The sequence below is a fragment of the Gymnoscopelus braueri genome, assembly GCF_963280865.1.
Source record: "Gymnoscopelus braueri genome assembly, chromosome: 20".
NCBI lineage: Eukaryota > Metazoa > Chordata > Actinopteri > Myctophiformes > Myctophidae > Gymnoscopelus > Gymnoscopelus braueri.
Window position 1 is genome coordinate 44,846,951 of NC_137622.1, and position 13,207 is coordinate 44,860,157.

The window sequence follows — 13,207 nt, forward strand, 5'->3', positions numbered from 1 at the left end:
AAAACGAAATTGAAACTAAAGCTCCAGTTTCTGCAAATCCTCGCTGTGCATTTGCAAGCTTGTGTCCCCCCCCCCCCCCGGTCTCACAAGATCAAGCACTTGATTCTTAACTTTTGCTGTCAGGTCTGGATATTAAAACTTGTGTCAGCTTATGTTTATATCACCAGTCAATCAATGCCATTTGAAATGTGAGTTCACTCGCGACTCGACACGCACTGCAAGTCCCTTAGTTACAGGGGAGGACGGCCCGGACGGGTGATTTATCCCACAGCACCACCATTTATTATTTGTCCGACTCCGAATATAAAAAAGTCACCTGGATGGGTGTGTTTGGCCACATCGTTGCTGCAAACTGAGGTAGGCTTCTCTGCTTCAACTTCACTTCATCTCATAGCGGCCCAGCCTGTGATCTTAGCTTAGTCCTAAAATAATATCCTATGCAATTGATTTACAATTCTTTGTTGTCTAAACAAGTTTGGTCAGTGAGAGAGTGAGATTTGTGCATGGCAGCAGTCTCATCTCGTTTTTTTTTCATTGACCCGACACTGCACGTGTTACAGCCCAATGTATACTCCGTCGTATGACGGGGTCGTGCGCCGAAAATAGCAGATCTACAAGCTCACAATGCCTCATGTCCGCGACGTGTTGTGAGACACGCGACCCGCTGTACGGCGAAGTATAACTCGAGCTTAAACGACTGGGGAGCTGTTCTCACGTTATTGCTTTTCTAGCACGAATATATCATCAATCGACGATTTTTGGGCCGGCAATGGCCGATTTTGGCATATCGCCCAACCTTACTGTCATGGTAACTTTATTTTAAAGGATTGCACCATTTCACTTAACCTACAGTAGGTGGCCAGTGACTTTGACCAGTTTCACTTTCCAAACCTTTGCATCATGCATGTCACACACAGAACGCCATGATGTGTTCATATAGAGTCCTATCCACACATCCACCATTTAACTTCCACTATACACATTATCAACCCCATTGGTGTTGTGTGCCGCATTTTGTTTGTGTGACATGCAAAGGTTTTGAAAGTGAAACTGGTCAAAGTCACTGGACACCTACTGTATATGTGTTGTGTAACTTTTTAGATGAATTACACGTCATACATATTGTTTTTTTGTTTATGCTGTTTTTAGTTTGGGGTCGTTTCTTAGGTAGGCTTGATGTTTTATGTTGCACTAAAAGTGACTGAGGGGGAAAAGATCTGTGCAGGGAGAGTATGAGAGCAAGAGTGTCTGTTGTTGTTCTGTTTTTTGTTTGCATCTGTATAAGTGTTTGTTGTTGTTGTTTTTATGATGTATATTTTATTTGAATTAATACCAAATTATCTGTCATTGTCTTTTCTTGTTTTATATTTTATAGTTGTTTATACTCTGATGTGTTTATCATGTTACTAAAAATTCCAATAAAAAGTGACTGAGGGGGAACGGTATTTCATTTTCTGTATGTATGTACAGTAAGTACATGGGGAAAGTGACAAATAAAGTGATTGATTGTGATGACACAGAGGAGGTGCAGGGCCACACTGAACAGGTGGGTCATTAGCTGTGTTTTTAAATGGTCAACAGAGGTCACAAGTCTTAGGTCCAGGGAGAGGCGCGGGGGGGGGGGGGGGGGGCAGCCTGCACGTAAAGGCTCGTCACCTTTGGTCTGTAGACTCTATGTCAGCAGTGTCTCTGCCATGAGAAAGTCAGTCCCCTGTAGTCTCTGTGTGACTGTGATCCAGGATGTTGCAGCAGTGTTCCTGTCAAACCACTTTGTTCTCTGGAACACTCCCATAGCCAGCTGCCTGAGAGGCACATTCCTCTGTACAGCCTGAGCCAAACTACCACACTGTACACCACACCACCCAATACCCCACCTCTACCCCCTACACCCCACCTCTACCCCCTACACCCCACCTCTACCCCCTACACCCCACCCCAAGGCCCTAAACCACCCCTACCTACACCCTATCCTCTACCCCCTACACCCCACCTCTACCCCCTACACCCCACCCCTAGCCCCTAAACCACCCCTACCTACACCCCACCCCTACCTACACCCCATCCCCTAGCCCCTACACCCCACCCCTACCTACACCCCTGCGGTGATATCAAAAATGAAAAACAACAGAAATCATATATTTGGCTCCCTCACACACCACACAGGCCTACCTTCTCTGGTCTTGCGGGATAACGTTCCTTTGTGCATGGAGGTGGATTTATACAGGAAGCCTGAGTGGATCACAGGCTGCATGATCTCATCATATACACTGGAATCTACTGAGAGAGGAGAGGAGAGGAGAGGAGAGGAGAGGAGAGGAGAGGAGAGGAGAGGAGAGGAGAGGAGAGGATGAGTGGAGAGCGAGGACGATTCAACATTATTCAACAGCAGGATAGATAGTGTGTGTGTGTGTGTGTGTGTGTGTGTGTGTGTGTGTGTGTGTGTGTGTGTGTGTGTGTGTGTGTGTGTGTGTGTGTGTGTGTGTGTGTGTGTGTGTGTGTGTGTGTGCGTGCGTGTGTACCTGTATTAGTGTGTGTGTGGAAGTTCAGACAGCCGTTAGAGGCAGACAGACGTTCAGCCTCGGCCTCCAAGAAGATCCGAGTCACCGTCCTCAGTAGAGTCTGTTCTGTGACCGCCATACACAATACCTGTAAAAACATATATATATATAATATATATAATATATATACGACCCTTAAAACAATGAAGAATATATAAATATCTATAGATAGATAGATTATTTTTTTAAGTATACACCTGCAACCACACGTGACTTAACCACTAAAAACAACAAGAAGTGTTTTGGGATAGTTTCTCCCAAAACAATGAGGAGGAGGTTTACTTGCAGCAAATGCAGTGTTGAAATATAGCAGGATTTAGTCCGCCATGCAATATCACTTTGTGCACAAATGTTGAATGAGTATTTTTTTTTAACACATTTCCTTAACGGTTAATGGTTAATTAACCGGAAAGGCCTAACGGTTACCGGTTAACACAATGTCTCCAAATGGTAATCACTAGAACATAGTTTAACTCCTTGAACACCTTGGTAGCAGCATCCGCTGTGTCTCCCCCACCCCCACATCTCCTTTCTCTTACCATTCTACTGAGCTTTGACTGATCTGTACCGTATGTATTGTATATATTGTAAGTATGTATTGTATGTCTTGTTTTTTCTCTTTTACTAACACGTTTAAACAATATACTATCTATAGGTGGAGTCTGAAGAGGTGAGTCTTTAAGTTAATAGTACTGGCAGTAGAAGTACATGAAGTATTGTGTACCTTCAGTAGTTCTTCTTGTGTATTGAACCCAGGGTGAGGTTGTCTGTAGCGTCCCTCTCTATACTTCAGGTGTATGAACTCCCTCCTCTGGTCAGGTGTGGCATTGCAGTCCAGCTCGTCACAGGTGGGCAGCCTGGCCGCCCAGAAGTCATTGGCCCGGTCGTTGCCCACGGTGATGAACAACTACACAACACAACACACATAACACACACACACACAACACAACACAACACAACACAACACAACACACACAGGTTAGATCCTTCCCAAACGTCTTCTTCATGTCAGGACCCTTAGGAACAAACATAAACATACAAACAAGAAAACCCATCTCTAACGCAGTGTTTCTGTCCAGGGACCCCCAGGGGTCCTTGAGGGGGTTCCAGGGGGTTCCAGGCGATATCAGTCTAGCCACTTTACATCTTACAAAAATCTTTACATTTCATAACTTTGGGGGAAAAAATCAAACATTTTATCAACACAAATCCTGTATGGGGGTCCCTGGCACAACATATTTTCAGATAGGGGTCCGTGGCCAAATACATATTAATTTGGGGGTCCTTGACTTAAAGCACTGGTAGAGAGCAGTTTAACACCATCCTCCTGCCTGGTCAGGTGACCTGGTCAGGTGACCTCACCTGGACTATTTCGTTGCTCCAGACGCTGGTGTCCAGTTTCAGACTCTGAACCTTTGAAATCATGGTCCCCAAACCTCTGTGTTGACCTGTAAAACACACACACACACACACACACACACACACACACACACACACACACACAATCTTGATTTGCGTCGTTCACATTTAACACAAGCTTATTGAACACAAACAATAGTAAAAGCACAAACTTGGGAAACTCAACAGTAAGTGTTTCAGGACACAGGAAGCATCGCCTCCTCCATTATTTGGCGACTGACTGACAAGAATCACTGACACTGATTTCTCCAATGACTTAATTAGCGTCTTAGGCATTCGTTTCCTGTAATCTGCAGGCCTCTAACAACTAGGTAGTTTATGGACATTACAGAGACTTACAAATATAAACACAAGCAATTTACATTTGCAACCAAGCTGTATAATAGCATCCTTAATACGTTGGTACTTTAGCACCTTGGTAAGGACGACGCACGCACACACACACACACACACACACACACACACAGATATAAATACATAAATTATTACATTATAAAACATACACTTCAGCCCTATTTTATACCTAGGCTATTTGAGAATAGACGATCTACAAGATCACCACGCATCGCGACGGGTTGTGAGCTTGTAGATCTGCTATTTTCAAACATTGTGGTACTTTTACTTTTGGTACTTTAAGTACATTTTGAATATTGGACTTTCTGCATTGTGGTACTATTGATACTTTTACTTAAGTAAAACATTGGAGTACTTTTTCCAGCACTGCACAGAGTGCGGTTTAACCAGCAGAACGACAGCACACCTGCTCTGCTTCATGTCTGTACAGGACACTGTCATAATGTCTACTTCAGTGTTTCTCACAGCATTTGTGCCCAAGGCTCACCAAGAGGGCAAGTCACCATCTCAACACATCTGTGTTCAGAGCAGACATAGCCTCGATCTCCAGGCTTTTATTGCTTAGTTTTGCTAAAAAATAAAAGCCTGGCCCAACTATAGCCTGTACTGGGTATGAGGAAGTGTTTCATTTCCCAACCAACCAGAGTGCAGTGGGCGTCGCTCGTAATGTTGTGTTAACGGGGCGGGGGTTGACGGACAGATCGGTGAACCAATGGGATCAGGCGCCGTCTCTCGCCGGCTCTATACACACGCCCCTTTATACACGAAATCAGGAGGGTTGCAGCAGGCTAGAGCAGACACAGCAGCACTATGTTGTAAATGCGTTGTGAGTTTATACTGTAGATCTGCTAGTTTTGTTACTTTTGAAAATTTTGTGAAATGGTTTGTGAACCAGTGATCTAGTATATTTCACACAGTAACACATAGTAAACACACTGGGTTCTACACTGACACGGTGGTGTGTTACTGTAGCTACAACTGTCACATGTTTCATTTTCACAAAGGTTCTTCAACAGGTCAGACTGTGTGTTCTTCCTGCTATTAGTTGATCTGAAAGTTGCATTCATGTCAAACTTATGTCATGAACACACTCATAACAAGCATTAGTGTGCAACAGCTTGGAAATCAAACCAGTCAGTGCATGTTGACCTTCCTGACGCGGTTCATTAGCTTTACCAAACTGACAGACTAGTTTGCCCTGATGTTATACACAGTATTCTTCTGTCTGCAAACTTCTTATTTGTGTTGTTTTCATGAGTGATGGATTCTGCAGTTCCTCTTTATATCTGACCTTAAAACTTCTCAGGAGTCAGATAGAAATCTAGTTAGAAGGACGGTGTCTAACCTGCACAGTTCTTACAGATGACCACACAGACACAGTGTCTAACACAGTTCTTACAGATGACCACACAGACACAGTGTCTAACCTGCACAGTTCTTACAGATGACCACACAGACACAGTGTCTAACACAGTTCATACAGATGACCACACAGACACAGTGTCTAACACAGTTCTTACAGATGACCACACAGACACGGTGTCTAACACAGTTCTTACAGATGACCACACAGACACAGTGTCTAACACAGTTCTTACAGATGACCACACAGACACGGTGTCTAACACAGTTCTTACAGATGACCACACAGACACAGTGTCTAACACAGTTCTTACAGATGACCACACAGACACAGTGTCTAACACAGTTCTTACAGATGACCACACAGACACAGTGTCTAACACAGTTCTTACAGATGACCACACAGACACAGTGTCTAACACAGTTCTTACAGATGACCACACAGACACGGTGTCTAACACAGTTCTTACAGATGACCACACAGACACAGTGTCTAACACAGTTCATACAGATGACCACACAGACACAGTGTCTAACACAGTTCTTACAGATGACCACACAGACACGGTGTCTAACACAGTTCTTACAGATGACCACACAGACACAGTGTCTAACACAGTTCTTACAGATGACCACACAGACACGGTGTCTAACACAGTTCTTACAGATGACCACACAGACACAGTGTCTAACACAGTTCTTACAGATGACCACACAGACACAGTGTCTAACACAGTTCTTACAGATGACCACACAGACACAGTGTCTAACACAGTTCTTACAGATGACCACACAGACACAGTGTCTAACACAGTTCTTACAGATGACCACACAGACACGGTGTCTAACACAGTTCTTACAGATGACCACACAGACACAGTGTCTAACACAGTTCTTACAGATGACCACACAGACACGGTGTCTAACACAGTTCTTACAGATGACCACACAGACACGGTGTCTAACACAGTTCTTACAGATGACCACACAGACACAGTGTCTAACACAGTTCTTACAGATGACCACACAGACACGGTGTCTAACACAGTTCTTACAGATGACCACACAGACACAGTGTCTAACACAGTTCTTACAGATGACCACACAGACACGGTGTCTAACACAGTTCTTACAGATGACCACACAGACACAGTGTCTAACACAGTTCTTACAGATGACCACACAGACACAGTGTCTAACACAGTTCTTACAGATGACCACACAGACACAGTGTCTAACACAGTTCTTACAGATGACCACACAGACACGGTGTCTAACACAGTTCTTACAGATGACCACACAGACACAGTGTCTAACACAGTTCTTACAGATGACCACACACACAGAGACAGAATGACAGTGGTGGAAAAAGTACTCACATTTTCTACTTAAGAAAAAGTATCAATACTGCAATGTAGAAATACTCTGTTACAAGTAAAAGACCTGTGTTCAAAATGTTACTTGAGTAAAAGTACAAAAGTATTGGCATCAAAATATACTAAAATGTTCGAAAATAGCAGATCTACAAGCTCACAACGCGTCGTGATGTGACGCGTTGTGAGCTTGTAGATCTGCTATTTTCAAATAGCCTAGGTATAAAATAGGGCTAAAGTGGTTAATATATGTTTTATAATGTAATGATTTATATCTGCAAAGTAATAGTAACTCAAGTTTTCAAATAATTGTAATGGAGTAAAAGTACAATATTTGCCTCTGAGATGTAGTGGAGTAGAAGTAAAAGTATTGAAAATTGGAAATACTCCATTAAAGTAAAAAATACCTCAATATTGAACATAAGTACAGTACTTGAGTACATGTACTTAGTTACTTTACAACTCTGGTAGAAGGACAGTGTCTAACCTGCACAGTTCTTACAGATGACCACACAGAGGTTGATGGAGGCCCAGTCTGGGTTGATGGCTCTACAGTCGGCACACATCCTGTTGGAGAGGTTGGACCAGATCTTCTCGGCCACCTCGTAGTCTGACAGGGTCTCAGCGATGGACTCCTGCAGAGCCTCCATCCAGTCCCGCTTCTCTCTCTCCGACTCGGCCGTGAAGCTGAAGAGACGAAGGAGACGTTTTGAATCGACGCCACACAATACATTTCCTCGATTTTACGGTATCTTGGCTTCAGAATGTCACATTTATTTATATAGAAAATGCAACGGTCAACAATGACACAAAATGTACAAAAATACATATAATTAACACATAAGAATGACATAAAATAAAGTGACAGTAGACAAATTAAATAAGATAACTACACACTCCACACCCAGCTGAAAGCCTGTGAAAATAGAAAGGTTTTTAGTGAGTGGGACCATAGTGGCTGAACGCACCATAACCTGATGCCTAGGCTACACGTATATGGATCTTTTACTAAACGGATATTTTAGTCCTCCGTTTTTAAAAAGAATCCCTGGCCACATGACAAAGATTTTAAAAAATCCCTGTCCACACGTAGACGCAGAAACGCATTGATCAGCTGCAACTGCAAGTTTCAATTTTATATCAGATTTTATATTTACATTTATTTTATATATGAGGGGCCAAATACATATAGCCTATACATATTTTTAATCACATGTTAAGGCCCAATACTGCAATAGCTGCATTATTTTAATAGCATACGTGAACAGCATACGTGAACATAAACGAAAACAACATTATTAGGGCGCAGCTGCAGCGCAAACAGTAGCCATGATTCACATGACGCTGAGTCCTTGGTTTATAGTGGTGTTAAATTTTTTTTACATTGCCAACTCTCACATGTACATAAACGTTCAGATTTCAAATACAAAGTGCTTACCCCCGAGCCACGGATGTTACAAGGTGATCCGGACCGCGATAAGTACCCGTATCTCCCGTATTGTTCAATAAAAAGCATTTTAATCCCATCGCCGGCCATTTTCTTTTTCTTTTCTTTTTTTTTTGTAATGTATCAGAGTGCAATACACCTTCCAACCATTAGTGTCGCATGGTCGAAAGCATCGGATACAATTTGGGGGAAATGGCCGGCGATCGGATAAAAATGCTTTTTATTGAACAATACGTAAGCACTTTATATTTGAAATCTGAACGTTTATGTACATGTGAGAGTTGGCAATGTAAAAAAAATCGAACACTACTATAAAGCAGGGACTCTAAGCACCATGACTGTCATGGTATGACAGTGATGTTTCAGGGCTACGCAAACAGATGAGTTTTACTTCATCAATTCATTCCATCGTCCCAAAACTCCCCTCCCCACGCACCTTTTGAGCGGGCCACCCGCGGCCGCTCCATGGTCGCTGGATTTTGACCCGGGGGGCGATTGTGTTTTAGGACGACAGACCCCACATTCAACCCGTGTGCGCACCGTGTGCGCTACTCGGCGCAGAGAAAGAGGGGTTTCGTCACACAGTGAATGAGATACTTTTCCCACCACTGTCTTATTATTAATTATGACATTATTTTGCCATAAACGTGCCTTGTTTCATAGACTGTAAGTGTTGCTCTCTCTCTCTCTTCATTTATTATAATGACCATGGTCCATGAGCGGTCCGGTGTTTATGTATTATTATATTATTTATTATTATAATGACCATGTGCGAATGCGCGATGACGTCATCGTTTCTCAAAATCTCCGGATTACATGTCCACACAGATCCACTGAAACGCATGTTTTGGAAAACCTTCACTTATTTATCCGTTTACAAAAATATCCGTTTTAGCGGCCAAAAACACCATTTGCGTGTGGCTGAAAGGCCCAAACGCACACAAAAATGTGCGTTTAGAAAAAGATCCATGTACGTGTAGCCTAGGCCTTAGAGTTTATTCTGGGTTTAGTGAGGAGACCTTTGTCTGGTGATCTAAGGCAGTGGTTTTCAACCCTTTTCATATCAAGGTCCATATTTATTCGGCATTTGAGCCACAGAACCACCGTTTGATGACATTTAGACTCTCAGACCCACTAAGAATATTTTGTTGTCGTTGGATACAATTTGCCCACTATTCCATCCATGCTATATTGATGTTGGTTCCATAGGAGAGATAACAGCCAACGTTGATCAAAATAAAAATTATTTAATTAAGTAATGCAGATGTTTAACAATAATGTAACTCTTGAGAGTGTTAAATGAACCATTTGGTTTCATTTTACGCTCTCAAGAGTTAAAGATCTATAAGGGTCCATTTGGTTACCAACTCTCCATCATTTAGCTGGGGACCACCTGGAACCCCCTCAAGGACCACTGGTGGTCCCCGGACCACTGGTTGAGAACCACTGATCTAAGGGATCTGGTTGGTAGTACGTATGGTGTGAGCATGTCAGGGACATAGGAATGAGCCATTGATACATTTAGAAACGATAAGAAGAACTTTAAAAACAGTTATTTGTTTCACTGGGAGCCAGTGAGGAGAAGATAAAACAGGAGGAATAGAAGATGTAGGAGCCAGTGAAGAGCAGATAAAACAGGAGGAATAGAAGATGTACAGTTTGGTGTTTAATTTAACCTGAATGTTTTGTAAGGCGTTATGAGGTCAAAGCTCCGGTGTTTTCCATCTCTGATGGTGGATCCTCTGGCTTCAATCAACGTGATGCCAATCCCTGTACGAAAACACTACGCACGCGCACACACACACACACACACACACACACACACACACACACACACACACACACACACACACACACACACACACACACACACACACACACACACACACACACACACACACACACACACACACACACACACACACACACACACACACACACACACACACACACACACACACGTTATATGAAGCCACTGCTACACTCCTATTTGCTAGGGCAAACTTTATTTCTGTGGCCACTTCAAATAGACAGATGGGGATCTGTCATAAAGTCTGCATCTTTACTGCAGGGAGGGACAGACGTTATGACCAGAGTCCTCCTCAGAGTCATGGCTCCACTATGAGGAAGATGCTTGTCAAAACGGAACGCTGGGAACCCACCCACAAAAAACGTGTGTTGAGGTAGTTATATTACTAGGGTGTAGTGTTGAGGTGTGTTGAGGTGTGTTGAGGTGTGTTGAGGTGTGTTGAGGTAGTACTGTACCTGCTCACTCTTGTACAGCCAGATGTGTTCAGTGTTGATGGCGGTGTAAACTTTAGACTTGGTCCCTTTGAGCTCCAGCGCTCCGTGTCTCTGACAGTGAGGTCCGGGTCCGAACCGAGGCCGTCCGAACACCAGCTGGTCCCTGACCCTCTCCTGTAGGGTGATGACCCAGTGCTGTCTCACTGCTGCACACACAGACAGGACGAGCACAAAACTGTCTCACTGCTGGACACGCACCTTGATTCAATAGACTTTACATTACAGACTGTGTGTGTGTGTGTGTGTGTGTGTGTGTTTACCTTCATTGTCAGTGCGGAACACAAAGATTCTGTGAGTCGTTACAATTTCAAACTTGTTGTCTTTAGCAGGGCGGGCCATCTGAATGGCAGCCAATGGGATCACTCCTTTTGGATATACATCCTGGTAGAGAGAGAGGTCAGAAAGACGGAGCATACATTTAGAATAGAACCCGGACAACGCTCCACACGTCCTAGAAACTATACACACTATAGGATGCCAGGTCTACAACTGAATGATCTGGCATGCTGTGGTGGAAAAAGTACTCAAATTCTTTACTTAAGTAAAAGTACCAATACTGCACTATAAAAATACTCTGTTACAAGTAAAAGTCCAGAATTCAAAATTTACTTGAGTAAAAGTACAAAAGTATTGGCATCAAAATGTACTTAAAGTACCAAAAGTAAAAGTACTAAATATTTGAAAATAGCAGATCTACAAGCTCACAACGCGTCGCGATGCGACGCGTTGTGAGCTTGTAGATCGGCTATTTTCAAATAGCCTATGTATAAAATAGGGCAAAAGTGATAAATGTATGTTTTATAATGTAATAATGTATATATGTAAAGTAACTAGTAACTAAAGTTTTCAAATAATTGTAGTGGAGTAAAAGTACAAGATTTGCCTCTGAGATGTAGTGGAGTAGAAGTAAAAGTATTGGAAATTGAAAATACTCAAGTAAAGTACAAATACCTCAAAATTGTACTCAAGTACAGTACTTAAGTAGATGTACTTAGTTACTTTCCACCACTGCTGGCTGGCATGCATGCTATCTAAATGATATTGTAGCCTTTGCATAAGCCTGCATGGTGGTCAAGGCTAGGTGGAACCTGAAGAGGTGAGTCTTCAGACTACGGCGGAATATTGAGAGTGAGTCTGCAGTTCTGACTGAAATGGGGAGTTCGTTCCGCAGTTTGGGAGCCAGAAGGGAGAAGAGTCTGGGACGGGTGGAGCGTTGTCCAGGATGTTTTAGCCAAGGTTCTGACAGCTTCAATGTGTTAGCTGATCTGAGTGAGCGGGAGGGGGTTGTAGGGTTGGATCAGACTTTGAAGATATGCGGGTGTCATGTCTTGAAGAGTGTGCTGCGGCATTCTGGGACAGGATCATTTGGAGAGGCTTAAGTGTACATGACGGGAGGCCCCGGTAAGGAGAGAATACAATAGTCAAGTTGTGATATGACTGATGTCTGGATAAGGAGCTGGGCTGACTCCTGAGGAAGGGTCTGATCCTTCATATGTTATAGAGTGTAAACCTACAGGATGGAGTGACTAAGCAGATATAATGAGTTGGTTACTTGTTCACATTATTTAGATAGACACACATATATTTATGATACGGTTTATTTGACCACAAATGCTAAGAATGTTTTTTTTCACAGGGTGTTGTTTAGAAACATGCTAGGTTTGATGTTCACCTGGTATCCTAGTTGCTTTGACTTTGCACCAAATGTATTCCCTTGCATTCTAACTACTTTTGATCCGTCTTTATTGGGTGCGGATAAGAGCGTCTGCTAAATTGTAAATTGGGTTTAGGATCGGGGGTTAGGGGACTTGGTCGGGGGTCAAGGTCAGAGGTCACGGTCAGTAATACATTGAAATACCATACAGTACCTTTTCGCTGCCAAAGTACGTGAGGTTTTTGCCGTCAAACTTCACGTAGCGTTTCTGGAAAACATAGTTCCTGAAGAACAAACAGAAACATGACATGATGAATGTGAGAGGAGGAATATAAACAAAAACACCTCAACATCTCACCTAACCCGGCCTGGCCTGGCATTGGCCGGACTGATAGCGTGGATTCACTCACATACGTTCCAAGTGTGAGTGGATCCACGTTGTCGGTCTGGCTAGTGCCAGGCTAACCCTATAACCCCTAATTAGCACCGTCTCTAACTCCCCTCAAGAGACAGTGGGATCAGTAGCATGTTACATGGACACAGACCGGGGTCTGATCAGCCTCGGTCGGGTGGCCTGGAGGAGGGTGTCTGTTGTTGCAAGACCCCAAACACTCAGTGACTCCAGGAAACAACACTGACGAGGTGTCCAATCAGTGCATCAGTAGATGTGTTATTAACTAACACATTAAAACATTAACATATTAACACTGAGAGGAGGAATGTAAACACATTAACA

General features: G+C 43.1%; 1 protein-coding gene across 1 annotated transcript in view; it reads right to left on the reverse strand.

The window, feature by feature from the left end:
* arap3 (ArfGAP with RhoGAP domain, ankyrin repeat and PH domain 3) overlaps nucleotides 1-13,207 on the reverse strand; it is a 64,978-nt gene that overhangs the window by 23,311 nt on the left and 28,460 nt on the right. Inside the window, 9 exon segments of the mRNA XM_080415687.1 lie at nucleotides 2,157-2,277; nucleotides 2,520-2,646; nucleotides 3,283-3,465; nucleotides 3,921-4,006; nucleotides 7,554-7,753; nucleotides 10,190-10,296; nucleotides 10,779-10,963; nucleotides 11,078-11,198; nucleotides 12,686-12,755. Coding sequence (XP_080271813.1) covers nucleotides 2,157-2,277; nucleotides 2,520-2,646; nucleotides 3,283-3,465; nucleotides 3,921-4,006; nucleotides 7,554-7,753; nucleotides 10,190-10,296; nucleotides 10,779-10,963; nucleotides 11,078-11,198; nucleotides 12,686-12,755 — 1,200 coding nt within the window.